This window comes from Rutilus rutilus (assembly GCF_951802725.1).
Source record: "Rutilus rutilus genome assembly, chromosome: 8".
Classification (NCBI taxonomy): Eukaryota; Metazoa; Chordata; class Actinopteri; order Cypriniformes; family Leuciscidae; genus Rutilus; species Rutilus rutilus.
In genome coordinates, this window is record NC_140222.1 from 45,796,845 (window position 1) to 45,813,326 (window position 16,482).

At 39.0% G+C, this 16,482-nt stretch overlaps 2 protein-coding genes across 2 annotated transcripts; both read right to left on the reverse strand.

Annotated features, from left to right (window-relative positions):
- Positions 1-6,291: 6,291 nt before the first annotated feature.
- Positions 6,292-8,441, reverse strand: LOC311294796 (lecithin retinol acyltransferase-like; the record flags this gene model as incomplete). Its single annotated transcript, XM_084415824.1, has 4 exons — positions 6,292-6,474; positions 6,577-6,698; positions 6,939-7,118; positions 8,336-8,441. 4 exons carry the CDS (start codon positions 8,439-8,441, stop codon positions 6,292-6,294), a joined length of 591 nt encoding a protein of 196 aa, XP_084271950.1.
- A 4,383-nt stretch (positions 8,442-12,824) lies between these two features.
- LOC311295561 (galectin-5-like) lies at positions 12,825-15,334 on the reverse strand. Its single transcript, XM_084417034.1, has 4 exons — positions 15,226-15,334; positions 14,954-15,039; positions 13,345-13,501; positions 12,825-13,190 (listed from the first exon to the last, which is right to left on the reverse strand). Exons 1-4 carry the CDS (start codon positions 15,331-15,333, stop codon positions 13,044-13,046), a joined length of 498 nt encoding a protein of 165 aa, XP_084273160.1. The 5' UTR covers position 15,334; the 3' UTR covers positions 12,825-13,043.
- Positions 15,335-16,482: the final 1,148 nt, after the last annotated feature.

The window sequence follows — 16,482 nt, forward strand, 5'->3', positions numbered from 1 at the left end:
GGGTGGGCCTACTAACGCACCCATAACGCCGTGCCTGGTGTGTGTATAAGAAAGAAAGAGAAAATGTCAGTATTTCATTGAGACTTGAGCTTAAATAAACTGCTGTAGATCTTGTAGTAGTATTACACATTGTATGTTAAAAACAAGAAAGTGGCTGGTAAAAACATTGAGTGGCTGGTAGATTTTGAAATCCACCAGCCACAGTGGCCTGTGGACAAAAAAGTAAATTTCCATCCCTAATTCAAACGCACATAACTATAGAAACAATTCTTAATGCGCATGTGAACGCCATCAGCGTTTCTCACAGGATCGCGCTTAAAGTCTGTGTAGAGGGAATGGTGTCGTCTTAGCGGCCCCTGATATAATAACAAATGATCGTTGCGACGGAAGCGAATCAATCAAAACTAACTTTAGCTGGAAAATAACTTTATTAAAGAACCGCTATAAAGCCAAAACATTCTCTGTTACCTTAAATTATACGCTTATCTCTGTGAAGCTGCTTTGAAACAATCTACATTGTTAAAAGCGCTATATAAATGAAGATGACTTGACTTGACTATTATTTAAAGTTTTACGGTAATCAGATTACTTTTTGATCTAACAAGTAAAGAAACGCATTACAAGTAACATGCATTACGAAATCAGATTTTTTTTTATGTTACAAGTAAAGTAATGTATTACAAGGGTAACATTCATTACGTAATCAGATTACTTTTTGATCTAACAAGTAATGCATTACAAGTCAAATACATAATGTAATCACATAACTTTTGATGTCAATGAAAATTACATTTTAATAATACAAATACATTTATTTACAGTCAAAAAAGTCACTGCAGATTAAGTATTTTCAAAAACAATATTCACAGTATAAGTGTGAATTGTAGCTGAAATATAGCAATTGATGCATGACGTCCACTATAGTGCACAGATGATTAATCAGATTTTTCTCCCAATATAAAATCAAAACTTGGAAAATGTAACTGTGATAGGACTCATTAGATATTGCAATATTTTTTTTTTACCTACAAGAGTCTCCTAGGATAGAAGGAATTGGGTGGATTTGAAGGTGTTTTTGGTGCAAATCAACTGAGCGCATGTGACCGTGGAATTTGTAGTTGTAGAGGATCCTTTTCCTATTTAGCACCAAAACTCTGGAACAGTCTTCCTACCATTGTCCGGGAAGCAGACACACTCTGCTAGTTCAAAGCTAGACTAAAAACACATCTCTTTGACCTAGCATTCACATAATACATTATAGACTTCTATAATTTAATGTTAGGCTGCATAGATTAGGTCAGCCAGAACCGGGAACACTTCCCATAACTCCTGATGTACTCGTTACATCATGAGAAGAATGGCATCTACGCTAATTTTAGTGTCTGTGTTTATCCCGAGGTTTTCCTGCAGCCTGCCGGATCCAGGCCGTATCCAGATCTGATGAAGGACCTTCGCCTGGACCGATGACAACGCAGTGCTGAAGTGCCAACTAGTCTCTCCCTATGGAGGATCCCTCTACCACTCTACAGATAAAGCGTTGTCTGGAAATTCGTTTCGCGTTCCTACCCCAAAGCAACAAAATAAAATTCTTTATCAAAATTTATAAGGAAAGACAAGTACTTTGTTTAGGCTTGGCTTGTAGGGAATTCCAAACCTGCGTATTTTCAAATGCACATAACTATAGAACCCATTCTAAATGCGCATGTGAACGCCATCAGCGTTTCTCACAGGTTCGTGTTTAAAGTCTGTGTAGAGAGAATGGTGTCGTCTTAGCGGCCCCTAATTTAATAACAAATGATCGTTGCGACGGAAGCAAATCAATTAAAACTAACTTTAGATGGAAAATAACTTAACTCTGCTATAAAGCCAAAACAATCTCTGTTACCTTAAATTATACGCTTATCTCTGTGAAGCTGCTTTGAAACAATCTACGTTGTTTAAAGCGCTATATAAATGAAGATGACTTGACTTGACTTGATAGCCACACATGTGTATCAGTAAATTTGAAGTCACAGAGAAAAATGTTTTAAGAGTTGCAAACTTAAAGATTTTTTTCTCTCCTACAAACACAACACAACAGTTCTTCATTGCAGGTGCACAAATCCAAATAACAAATGAAGACACTCATACACTCACATTTTTGCTACAGTTGCTGCAGTGAATATGGTGCAAAACACATTCACACACCCGCACCAAAAAATGTCACAGACAAATCAGTATGTGAATTCATCCAATGAGAGTTGCACATTTGTAGAATATTTTCTCATAAAAGTTTTTTTCTTGGATATTTTTCTAGCACAGCACATAACTACAACTTCTTGAATCTGCTGCAACGAGTCTCACACACTGTTTTTCACTTTCAAGTGACAAGTTTCACGCACTCTCCCTTTTGCACCATTTGTCTATGTGAAATGTGGAGCAAAGGTGAGTTGTGCATCAATGAACTTGTATTTTTAGGCGTGAATGAGACCCAGCGTGTTCATGTTAAGATGTTGAATACCCTGCTGAAAAAGCATGACGAGTCGGTGGTAGAGGTTCCTCAAGGAGTGGACTGACCTCTGAGTCTGAAATATAGTTTGAAAATCGATTAGTATTTGTACATAGGCTACGAAGTACCACTTGATGATATAAAAATATGTATTGCAAGGAATCTTCTTTCTGAGATTCATCCCATCTATGGTTGGAGAGTCAGTAACAAAAATAAAATATATAACTAAATATTAATAATTAAAAACCTTTGGAGAGAAGACCCAGTACAATTCAACCTCCCGTCCCAGAGTCAACACAGACACCAGTTCAAAATAATATTATTTTAATTTGAAAGATAAGGAATGATACATACCATAAAGATAAAAGAAACAACAATGTTGAAGGGAATTAATGAACATTGGGACTTAAACTTCAGGAGAGAGCTAGGCCAAAGTAACACACAAAATTGAACTAATCCAAGATTATTTATAAACAAGATAATCCAAAAAGGAAATACATTAAACTCTCCTTTCTCCCTGTCTACCATAAGCAGGAAAAATACAAAAAAAAAAAGGCACCCTGCGCCTACATTTCCTTACTTCAAAAGAAACCGAAAATACTTAGACTTACTTAATATAAAACAGGAAAATAATCAATCTACTTCAGTTCGTTCACTTTCTGCTTAAAAGACCTAACTGAATTTTCACATATGTGCCTTTAACAGTAATGCTATATTGGGGATACTGGTGTCTGGTTAATGTTGTTGCCAGTCCAGATATCTAAAAAGTATAATAATCATTTACTAGATAAATATTATGTATTTTGTTGTTTTCTGAAGAGATATATCAAATTACAATCTCCCTTTGCCAATTGGGGATAGTGGTGTCTGTGACACAAAGCTTTAAGGCCAGGCAGGGTGTGCAGATCTAGACAAAAAGTGAAAGAATACACATTTGCATCTTGACTCTAAAATTTTTCTTTTATTTTACTTTTTGTAAAATATTTTTGTGCTGCAGATTAAGTTATATGACATGTTGATTACATTTATATGTAGTAAAATAACCATTTTTTTTTTGTTGTTGTTCATACAGAAAGTTCCACAGCAGGATTTACTTCTTCTGCCCTCACTGCAAGAAGGCGCCCTATCTCTTCCTGGGCATCTGAGGACGCTGTGCATGCGTGAATGCTCTGACGAGGAAATAAAAGCTACTGTTGTCCAAGCCAAGAAAGAAATGTCTGAATTCACCCACAACGGGCGGTTCTGGGAATACCAGAAGATTCAGGACGCTTTGGGAGCTGATCCTCTTGCCAGGTGTGTAGCTTACCTTTATGCCTCACTGCTTTGTCATTTCCTGTTGCAGTACAATACTCAATATTCCATCAAATGTGTGTGTATTCACTGTTTTTCTTTTCTTAGGTTGTTAGAGGAAATGGATAAAATGGGCTTGGTGGTGAGGAACATAAGAGATGGTGAGAGCAACCTACATGTGGAGCCAGATATCGAGCCAGCATCTGAAGAGAGCTCTGGCGAGTACTATCAGAGGTAAAGTTTCAAATCATCATTCACAGAGAGCATATGCAGAGATTGGACATGATTTCTCCTCAACATATACACAATAATTTGACCACCTGGTTTATTTCATTTCAGCACTGGGGGACCGAGGTGGACCACTGAAGTCCGGCTGGAGATGGCCAAAAAGGGCCTCTACAATAAAAACTCAATTAAACACCCTCTTCTTCAGGGTTTTTTTCATTATTTGCGCCTGGACTTGGGCAACAGGAGGAGCAAACAAGAGGTAAGTGAAAAGAAAAGATACCTTTAAATGTCACGCACACACACAGAAAAATTAATTAATTAATTTGAAGAAAAAATAGGTTACACTTTATTTTAAGGTGCCATTGTTACAGTGTAATTATATATTTAAGTGCTGTGTAATATTAAGTAACTACATGTACTTACTATAGGATTAGGGTAGGATTAGGATTTGGTTGAGGTTTATTTGCATTTAATTATGCATCATTTACTGTTATTACTATGGTACTAAGCACATGTAACATATGTAACAAAGACACTGTTAAATAAAGTGTTACCAAAATGTATTTTGGTTCTTATCCATAAACTGTGTGTTGTGGTCACATGTTAACCTGTTTTACATTCAACTCTGCAGATTTTAATGTGTAATGTTATAATTACAGGTGGAATCAGTCTCCAGGTTCATGCACTACATGGACCCCAATGAGTCGAGCCTGACTTTCGTTCGGGAGGTGGAGAAAGTACGAGAGTACTTAAATGTACTGACAGAAACGAAACTCTCAAAGCAGACAGTGCTCAATTACTGGAAAAGTCTCAAGAGGTCAGTACTGTGTAACGTAACAAACACATCATGTATCATCATTTTCTGTTAAAACGGTGACGTGTTAGCGGGCCCTAAGTTAATAACTAATGAAGTGAATCAATAAAAACTAACTTTCGCTGGACAACAACTTTATTCTAGTTGCTATAAATCGAAAACAATCTCTGTTACTTTAATTTCCTATTATCAATGTAAAGCCGCTTTGGTACAATCTACATTGTTAAAAGCGCTATATAAATGAAGATGACGTGACTTGATTTCGTGTGATGTATATCGGTACCTTAACCGTATCCTGTTTATGCACCCCTGCAGACCATGTGTAACCCTAACCCTCAACACGAACAACACGCGGTGTCAGTGATAGTTTGTTATCTGTCCTCTAGAGGCCGCTCTCGCTCTGTATAATGACAGCGCACTCTTCTCAGCCGCTCCAGCAATGGACACAACCCGGAAAAACTATCGGTGTGGATTTTTGCCAAATATTATAGTTCCGCAAAACTGACAAATCGGTCGACCTCTAATTTAGACAACGGACATTTTTCACCAATTTCTTCAACATAAACATGTACGTTGTTTGTCGATTTCAAATGTTCTTACGTCACAGGAAAAGCACGCTGTGATTGGTGGTCGATCTACAGTGGTCCCCAATCAGCTTCTCATCTCTTATACACACATTTTGCACAACAGTTCACACAGTTCAGACAAATGCAAATCTTTCCCTTCCTTTTGTAATCGAGACCCTATATTTAGTGGATTTCTGCTGCTGACCACTCAAGCCAGAAGCCAGTGTTCAGCCAAAATAATGTAGGCTATTTCATCTTTTGTTTCTTATGGCTGACCTGACCAGACTCACACTAAAGTTCAGCCCAATGCTATTTCACACAAGGGTGTTAAAACATGATGCCAGGAGCAAACCAGAAGTGCCTCAACACGTCACATTACAAGAACGTTTTATAAAAAACATTGTCATCTCAGGCCTAAATGATATCCTCACAACATTTTACGCACGTTGATTTGATAATGTTCCTCCTCTGTTATTATGGAACTTTGTGTTAATGTTTTATTGAGAACATTGAATAATCTGTAATCTCAACAACATTCCCAAAACATCCTCAGAATGTTAGTTAAAACATTATATCTTAGTTTACATTTAACCTTATAGGAACATTATTTGAAATGAGAAAACATCTTAAAACATTCTTTGAATGATTCTGATTCATTTGTAGGGAATGTTAGCCAAATTCTGAGAAGGTTCCCTGCTAGCTGGCATGTCCATGGCGAGAGGTTCACCGAGCTGGTGAGCAAGGAAGAAGCCAATCGGTAGTTTAAAAGAAGTGCATTTTTAACTATCCCACTGGCTGCTTTAAAACACCTCTCAAAGTGACATAAAAACCTGTTCTTAAAGTTATTTTTATTTATTTATTTATTAGATCATATTTCTTGTTAAATTGAAGAGATGTTTGTACAATCAAGACAAATCACCTTTAATATGACTGAAAAAAGCAAAACATTCACAGTGGTGCAGTGGAGGGGGAATGCAGATTGAAGAAATTATTAAAAATGTCATATTGGTCGAAAAAAAGGAAGATGCACCGAAGTTATCTGCCATTTCGTTGTTAAAGTTTGATTGGGTATTGAGAACATTATCTGCCTGCAAAAAAGAGAAAAGACCAATATAAGGCAGTTAGCTGATGTTCCATGTGCAGGATACCTTATTATATAGTATTGTGGTTATTTCAGATTTTAAATTTACCTGTACTGATATGGGTTTCCCGTAGCGAACAAATGTGGCTAGGTGCTCACAGTTGTTGTTGAGTACTCCGTATTTTCCGTGGCCATCACGCAAAATCTGTTGAACAGCTGCTTTCATCTTCTCTACAGGTTGTGGTTTTAATCCCGTAATCTTATCCAATTGGATTGCTGACTTTGCCACCTGTCACGAACTGCTCTGAGACTCGAAGGTGAGATCCAAATGCAGCTTTTATTATGGGCGTAATCCAAAGTACAGACAATGGGTCAAAACACAGGTAGGCAGTCCAAACAAACAAACAAACAAAACAGGCAGGGGTCAGAGGCAAGAGAGTAATCCAGGGAACAGGCAAGAAATCCAAAAACCAAGAGACAGGAAACCAGGGAAAATGCTCTGAGATGCAGTGTTACACAAACATGATAGTCTGGTGTGGAGTGCCCTCTGGTGGCTCTCAAGGGCATTCCAGCTGGTGACCATTACACCACCAGGCTGGAGCAGACCTTGCTTCACAGTGGCTCCTGCTTTACTGTGAGGTCCACTTTCACCTAAAGGAAATATTTAACCGTCAAAGCCAAACTGTTTCCCCCATACCTAGCTTGATCCAGTAAAAACCCAACTGGGTAATTGTATGTAAAAATATTAATGTGATATAACTAACAATTAAAATTCATGAGTTTACTGCATTTTGAATTATGGGTGGCACTTCCGGTTTGGGGAACTTTCATTCAAAAAGACTGAAACAAATCATTTAAAATCATACGGTTGCCCTACAAATAAAGCTTATCCGTCAGTTTGACTCAATGAGCTATCAGTTTTCTTTCATGTTTTATTAAAGAATAACATGAGAATAACGTTACACTTGGTATTTTAACGTGACTAGTTATAACAAGAATGTCTATGGCAAGAGCTCTTTCAGTCACTGCTTTCTTTTCCTCATGATTATTTTCTTTTTTCCCTTTGAATTTCACTGTAATAGTATGAAAAAGGACAATATGCTGCACATTTGTGGTCTGTTCTCCCGATTTAATTTACGATATATGCCATTATAATTCACTGGAATGCACGAAGAATCTCTCTTTTTTTTCTCCCCAAATCCTCACGTCTCTTTCCGGGTTTGTTTTCACAGGTAAATACAATTTATTATCTGTCAAAATGACTCAAATCACTTTGAAATAGTATCACGCAATGCTGAAGTAAATATATATATTTTTTTATTAAGGCAACGTATGTTACATAATACAGATTACCACAATGATATTTAACCGTCCGATTTTGCTGTGGAAAGATTTGCGCTTTTGGGGTTATTCGTGGTCTGTCGAAAGTACCTTGTTGATGCTTTTACACTTTTAAATGTCCTTTTAATGTTCAATGGTTGAAGGGTGAGTAGAATAATGTAATTTCATTGTACAAAGTTTAAAAATATATATTATTGCGTCCATAGAGCTAGTCTTTCACTGATTGTTTACAGCTTAACGGAAGTTACACCCATAATTCGTGCAAAGCATCATGGGGCGTAGGAATAATGTGGATAGAGGCTGAAAATAAGATAAATGACCCTTTTTCCCTCATTCCGGGTCTGTCAAATATCGACTATAACTGTGGTAACAGTAGCTGAAACATAGACATTAACAAAAGTGCAGAATGAGTGTATCAGTGTTCTTGTAAAGTTTTTTAAAAGTATTCAAGAAGCACTTTTAGTAAGACAGAAGCTAGTCAGAGATAGGAAACCATGATTTGAAGTTTCTACAGAGAATCACTGTACCTGTAAACTCGACCACCATATCTTGTCCCTTTTCATTCTTCCCAGTGTACACCGCCCAGTGTGTGTACACACCACGAGAGTATGAAATGAGGTCTCCAAATTTCATGGCCAAGAAAAAAAAAAACTTTTGGCAAATATACAGTACTGAACGAAATCCTATCAACTTGTACTTCCATGTAGGATGAACACATAATAGCAGGTTTATTCCAAACTGAAAATAAAGTCTAAGGCCGGCTACACACTGGCTGCGTGGCGTGAGCGTTTTGCGTGGCGTGAACAGTTTCTGTTGCGTGGCGTTTTCTATGTCTTTGCACACCAGAAACATGTCTGACGCGGCGCTGCTGCTTCTAGGTGACGTACAGGGAGGGCTATCTCGGGAGAGTTGTGGAAGGCCTATAGAGGGTTTTCAATCCGGAAGTCGGCCATATTGGAGGCACTGAAACAATGCCACTGAACTGAATGGACTCGCAAATTTGGCTTATTATTGCTGCTGAAAAATGGTTGTGTTTTGGTCTGTACTAATCGATCGCACCGAGAAAAAACATTTGGAGTTCTACAGACTTGAAGAGTGCAAAAAACTGATGAAAGAAGGCGTTTGTGGTTGAGAGAGGCACAGCACATAAATATATAGCCTACTGATACAGCAAAGACAACGTCGGCAGTATTGACGGCAAAAAAAGCTACAGAATATTTTGTATTTTGCAATATTTGAAAATTTATAATTATTATTATATTTTTTTTTAATTACTTTTATATCTGCATTTATGTCAATCATCCTGTCACTGTAAGCTGGCCTGTCAATCATCCTGTCACTGTAAGCTGGCCTGTCAATCATCCTGTCACTGTAAGCTGGCCTGTCAATCATCCTGTCACTGTAAACTGGCCTGTCAATCATCCTGTCACTGTCAACTGGCCTGTCATTCATCCTGTCACTGTAAGCTGGCCTGTCAATCATCCTGTCACTGTAAGCTGGCCTGTCATTCATCCTGTCACTGTAAACTGGCCTGTCAATCATCCTGTCACTGTCAACTGGCCTGTCATTCATCCTGTCACTGTAAGCTGGCCTGTCAATCATCCTGTCACTGTAAGCTGGCCTGTCATTCATCCTGTCACTGTAAACTGGCAATCATCCTGTCACTGTAAACTGGCCTGTCAATCATCCTGTCACTGTCAACTGGCCTGTCATTCATCCTGTCACTGTAAACTGGCCTGTCAATCATCCTGTCACTGTCAACTGGCCTGTCATTCATCCTGTCACTGTAAACTGGCCTGTCATTCATCCTGTCACTGTAAGCTGGCCTGTCAATCATCCTGTCACTGTAAACTGGCCTGTCAATCATCCTGTCACCGTAAACTGACCTGTCATTCATCCTGTCACCGTAAACTGACCTGTCAATCATCCTGTCACCGTAAACTGACCTGTCAATCATCCTGTCACCGTAAACTGACCTGTCAATCATCCTGTCACCGTAAACTGACCTGTCAATCATCCTGTCACCGTAAACTGGCCTGTCAATCATCCTGTCACTGTAAACTGGCAATCATCCTGTCACTGTAAACTGGCCTGTCAATCATCCTGTCACTGTCAACTGACCTGTCATTCATCCTGTCACTGTAAACTGACCTGTCATTCATCCTGTCACTGTAAGCTGGCCTGTCAATCATCCTGTCACTGTCAACTGTCAATCATCCTGTCACTGTAAACTGACCTGTCATTCATCCTGTCACTGTCAACTGTCAATCATCCTGTCACTGTAAACTGGCCTGTCAATCATCCTGTCACTGTCAACTGTCAATCATCCTGTCACTGTAAACTGACCTGTCATTCATCCTGTCACTGTAAACTGACCTGTCATTCATCCTGTCACTGTAAGCTGGCCTGTCAATCATCCTGTCACTGTAAACTGACCTGTCATTCATCCTGTCACTGTAAACTGACCTGTCATTCATCCTGTCATTGTAAGCTGGCCTGTCAATCATCCTGTCACCGTAAACTGACCTGTCATTCATCCTGTCACTGTAAACTGACCTGTCATTCATCCTGTCATTGTAAGCTGGCCTGTCAATCATCCTGTCACTGTAAACTGGCCTGTCAATCATCCTGTCACTGTAAACTGGCCTGTCAATCATCCTGTCACTGTAAGCTGGCCTGTCAATCATCCTGTCACTGTAAGCTGGCCTGTCAATCATCCTGTCACTGTAAACTGGCCTGTCAATCATCCTGTCACTGTAAACTGACCTGTCAATCATCCTGTCACCGTAAACTGACCTGTCAATCATCCTGTCACCGTAAACTGACCTGTCATTCATCCTGTCACCGTAAACTGGCCTGTCAATCATCCTGTCACCGTAAGCTGGCCTGTCAATCATCCTGTCACCGTAAACTGGCCTGTCAATCATCCTGTCACCGTAAACTGACCTGTCAATCATCCTGTCACCGTAAACTGACCTGTCATTCATCCTGTCACCGTAAACTGGCCTGTCAATCATCCTGTCACCGTAAGCTGGCCTGTCAATCATCCTGTCACCGTAAACTGGCCTGTCAATCATCCTGTCACTGTAAACTGACCTGTCAATCATCCTGTCACCGTAAACTGACCTGTCAATCATCCTGTCACCGTAAACTGACCTGTCAATCATCCTGTCACCGTAAACTGGCCTGTCAATCATCCTGTCACCGTAAGCTGGCCTGTCAATCATCCTGTCACCGTAAACTGGCCTGTCAATCATCCTGTCACTGTAAACTGACCTGTCAATCATCCTGTCACCGTAAACTGACCTGTCAATCATCCTGTCACCGTAAACTGACCTGTCATTCATCCTGTCACCGTAAACTGGCCTGTCAATCATCCTGTCACCGTAAGCTGGCCTGTCAATCATCCTGTCACCGTAAACTGGCCTGTCAATCATCCTGTCACTGTAAACTGACCTGTCAATCATCCTGTCACCGTAAACTGACCTGTCAATCATCCTGTCAATCATCCTGTCACCGTAAACTGACCTGTCAATCATCCTGTCACCGTAAACTGGCCTGTCAATCATCCTGTCACCGTAAACTGGCCTGTCATTCATCCTGTCACTGTAAACTGGCCTGTCAATCATCCTGTCACTGTAAACTGACCTGTCAATCATCCTGTCACTGTAAACTGGCCTGTCAATCATCCTGTCACTGTAAACTGGCCTGTCATTCATCCTGTCACTGTAAACTGGCCTGTCAATCATCCTGTCACTGTAAACTGGCCTGTCAATCATCCTGTCACTGTAAACTGGCCTGTCATTCATCCTGTCACTGTAAACTGGCCTGTCATTCATCCTGTCACTGTAAACTGGCCTGTCATTCATCCTGTATGATCTGTATGATCTACCCTGAACATAGATTTGAGGGGGAGGGGAATGCAGAGATGAACGAGGATATAAGTTTGGGCAAGGCGGTGTCCTGTACTCTTTCTTTGAGGTCTTCTCTCCAGGGGTGTGTTTTATTGTTTTATTGCAGGGGGTTTTGAGCTCAGCTTTTGTCTTAGCAGGACAATCAAGTCTTACCCTTTGTACAGTATTAATTTCCAGGTATAACCGCGTAAATGTGCCTTTGGCTCTCATTCATTTTGTCAACTATATTCTAAATAAACTATATATATATATTTATTCTGTCCTCACATTCTTCCTTTAGTTCCCTCTCAGTGACATATCTGAATGAAAGGCTCATTATGCAGCTCATTATGAAATAATGTTAGTTTCATCAGAATTTCATCAGTTAGTTGATTATTAGGCTACTCTTGACAGAGCTGGTTTGGTTTCTGAGAGACGCAACGGATAGGATATGGCTATAGCCTAATAAGCCTATATATAAATAATAAATATTATTAATAATCTATTAATCAATGATCTGTCTAATTATGTTATAAGAATATAATAATTACATGTATATCAAGCTCTGATAATTTATGGAATGTTTATATTAATAGAAACTAATACATTATCCAAATAAAAAACAAAACAAAAAGCCTAATATGCCTATACATACCCCTTTAGCACCACAGTCCACCCTGAACAAGTGAAAATGCTTTTCGGCAAACTGTGCAGAAAACCCCTTTTTTTTCTTTAGAGCTTCTTTTGTTTGACGTGTGGGCTTGAGCTCGACATGGCTATAAAGAGAGCGGGGTTACAGCGCATGATCTCGAGACTCCGCTAAAATGCAATCATGCGGAAATGAGCTTCGCTTCAACTTTATTGTGAAACTTCTTTATATTTGTTATTAGTATTCTCCACACTGCAAAATGTGGGCCTATGCAAAATATGTGACAAATTGCATCCCGTATATAGATTTGATACGGGACACATAATTTCACCTGTAAATACAGGACGATCCTGTATTTTATGGGACGGGTGGCAACCCTGCATCTTTTTCACTGTTAATAATTTACTTGTGTAATATAGCAAATTCTGTTTGTAGGCATATTTAACTAGATTTGCACAAAAACACAAACGGGTTGGACACATCAATGTTTAATTTATTCATTTTTATTTATTACCATCACTGAAACTGAGGACAATCACATGGGTATCAGATTAAGATGCAGGCAAGTGAAATATCTTTGCATGTGAATTGATGCATATAAATGTGAATGGTCTTTTTTAGCATCTTTCGTGTACAAGTTTACATAGATTAATGCATGTTCTGAACACGTAATGGATCTGGATGAAATCCCTGTTAGGGCTGCACATCGCCCAGCTGTATGTCTCCCCAAATTCCCCAAACATCTATCGCCTCCAGTTTAGTGAAGCGATGCTTGTAAGTGTGAGTTTCTTCACCATTGACAAACACCTTGTAATGATCACGATGGCAGAAAATGGTCACCTGAAAAGCACAATGAGAAAGATTTCATGAACTTTAAAAACAGATTTCCCCATCCTCTACTGTACAGTCTTTGTCCAGCATATTTACAGTCTTATCGACACTGTTCATTTGAACAGAAAGTGAAAAACAGGCAATAATAAATGTGCATGTTTACCAGAACCTGTTCCCCTCTTCTAAATGGCGTGGGTCCAGATCGTTCCTCCTTGCCCCATTTCCCATTCTCATAAGTGTTGCGGACAACCACATTCTCATCAAATAAAATCTTGTAGTGAAATGCAATTCCAAGATTGTGATGCAGGTTAATGTCAATTCTGTTGGAGAAATAAAAGCAAAGGGAACTGTAAGAGCCTCCTGTAAGTCCCCCATGTGTTCTGTGTTTATGGTATCATTCATGATATTCACTGCACTGGGAGTGTAGGTGGTGGGCGTGTCCACCGGGGTTTGGGCGGGAGTGATAGTGGTCTGTTTGTTTGCTTCACCTGTTCACCTGAGTTCAGGGGCTTTGACAGAGAGAGGGAGTGAGCCTGGGAGCGAGCACTTTCTGCTGACCGCACTTTCGCACTCACACAGCACTTTTATGACCTGGTGACTGCAGTACCAGTGGTATCTTTACGTGTTGAAGTGTAATAAATGACTGAACTGAGTTCCTGTGCGTCGCAGTGTTTCCAGTCTCTCAGTGTTTAGTCCCTCGCGGCCGCAGAGTTTCTTTTGCCTTGTCTACAGCCGCTAATAGGATTATACTTTTAAAAAACATCTCAGGGATTCAAGGATCAGGTAGATGTGTCATTATGATGTTCCAATAGTGTTAGTTTAAAGCACGGCACATGGTCAAAAATCTGAGTGTGATATTGCAGTATATTCCACGTTAATAATTGCAGGACTTTCACAGTAATTCCACAGCAGGACTTCTCTGGCATCTAACTGCGCTCTATGAAGCACTATGAAGGTACCCAGCATGCAGTGTGGCATGAAAAGATTATGCTGTGGAGTTTCTTAATTCTTGTTGGTTTTATCTGTGCTGCTGAACTTATTTTTGGATCACTTTTAGCAGTTTGTGTTTATTTTGTAATGTTCAGAATCAATCTTTATTATTATTATTATTATTATTAATAATAATAGTGTCACCATTGTTGTGTTTTATATTTCTGTGCATCATTAGGTGATGGAAAAAAAATCTTGTGTTGCAAGATGATGTCATATCTTTCAAAGATAAACTCTCAGCAGCTGCTTTGCTATTGTGAAATATCCATCTACAAACAACTACGAATTTAAAATAATATATTGGTAAATATTTATGCTGAAATAACTCTAATATTACTATTTAACAAAGCTTAACTTAAAACCAGCCAATTAGCTTCTTATATTCTAGCTTATGGAGTGAAAACCATCCACAAATGCACACGACAGATCCACACACACACAGCAGTCCACAAATGCACACGACAGATCCACACACACACAGCAGTCCACAAATGCACACGACAGATCCACACACACACACACACACACACACACACACACACACACACAGCAGTCCACAAATGCACACGACAGATCCACACACACACAGCAGTCCACAAATGCACACGACAGATCCACACACACACAGCAGTCCACAAATGCACACGACAGATCCACACACACACACACACACACACAGCAGTCCACAAATGCACACGACAGATCCACACACACACAGCAGTCCACAAATGCACACGACGAGTGCAGCAGAGTTATTAATGGAAGAATAAACATTGTCAAACCTTTTCGCTTGAGTATCGATGATTCCTTGGATGATGATGGCTTTGCCAGGCTTAAGTCCGCCACGGATGAAGCTCTTATACGGGACCTGATTGTGGGTCAAAGTAATTCAAGATCATTTGTATAATACAGCAAATGTTTACAGCATGCTAACATGTTAATTAGGTCAAATCCATTTTGAACAATCCATTAAAAAATCTTTCTATTTAAGATACTTAAAAAATATGATGTCCAAATCATATCAATCATCCTTTCAATATAATTGGTGACTTACTGGGTTGAAAAACAGCGGTTGCAGAGCCATTTCGACAGATGTTGTTCTCCTGCAAATCCTAAAGTTTGTACTGTATTCAAGGCTGACACCACTTACAGAAGTTATCATCCAGGGCTGGACCGAGATATTTATAGGGTGGCGACTCCACCCTCAAACATACAGTATGTGTAGGTGTTTACTTGGAACTCGATTAGCTAATAACAGTTCTACCATATCCAACACAAGTGGAATTATGCAGTTTTATTTTGAACATTGATTCTTGAACCGAGAGATATATTTTAGGAAATACAGCAGAAAGAAAAGAATGTTGTGGTCATGTAAAATACAGAATAATACTATCAACTCTGGAAAAGAATTCCACAGTTTTTGGCATGAAGCCTGTATTTATACAACACACAGATCATTCACACTTTATAATGGCTGTTTGAAATCTGAAGGTCAAACATCCATGATCTTCTTTGTATCAGATAATATTATATCTGTGTCATGTTCTACAGATAGGGGTGAAAAACATTAAATGATTATGGTTATCATTCTAAAGCCTGGGTTTGAAGTTTCTCGGCTGCTGCAAAATTTACTGTATGTTGCGGTGAATGACACAAATACCAGTCCAATTAATGAGCAAACGATTCTTAAGAGATGATGCTTTTAACATGTTGTTTTAAGAAATGGTTTCAATGCTCATTTTCACAATACCAGCTTTGTTTTCTCACCCTCTCTTCTCTACTAGTTAATGAGAAGCTTTTCCAACAAAATGCACATTTATTAACATATTTTACTCCAAACTCACTTCATAACATCACTGTTCTGATCTGATGTGGCTTCTGATCATAGAATGAGACCGGAAATATATTATTATATAGTATTCTAACTGTAATACATGCTGTTGATTAGCATTGCATTATAAATATACTTTATTCTTATGGAAATACCTGAGATAGATTGAAGAGCACAGATAAAATATATTGTGGACGTTGTGTGTTTATTGTGTTCATGTTTGATTCATGTTAATAATTAATATTCCATGTTAATAATTGCATGACTTTCACAGTAATTCCATGTTTGATCAGTTAAAGCGTTTCTGTCTTATTCATCTACAGCGATAGCCTGATGACCTTGTCCATATTAGTGATTGTCTGGAATGTCATAAGTTACACTACTTCTGTGAGGCATATTTGGAGTTTCTGAGTGAGGGCGCCTGTATGAAAGAAACGTACATTACAGGTCAAAATAAACCTCTTTGTCACAGTTCTAGCT

Excerpts from the sequence above, each read along its gene's own strand:
- LOC311295561 (XM_084417034.1), bottom strand. The coding sequence starts at position 15,333 with ATGATAACTTCTGTAAGTGGTGTCAGCCTTGAATACAGTACAAACTTT. Across the intron at positions 15,040-15,225 it reads AACCGCTGTTTTTCAACCCA|GTCCCGTATAAGAGCTTCAT; the intron begins GTAAGTCACCAA and ends ACCCACAATCAG. Across the intron at positions 13,502-14,953 it reads ATCGATACTCAAGCGAAAAG|AATTGACATTAACCTGCATC; the intron begins GTTTGACAATGT and ends TTTCTCCAACAG.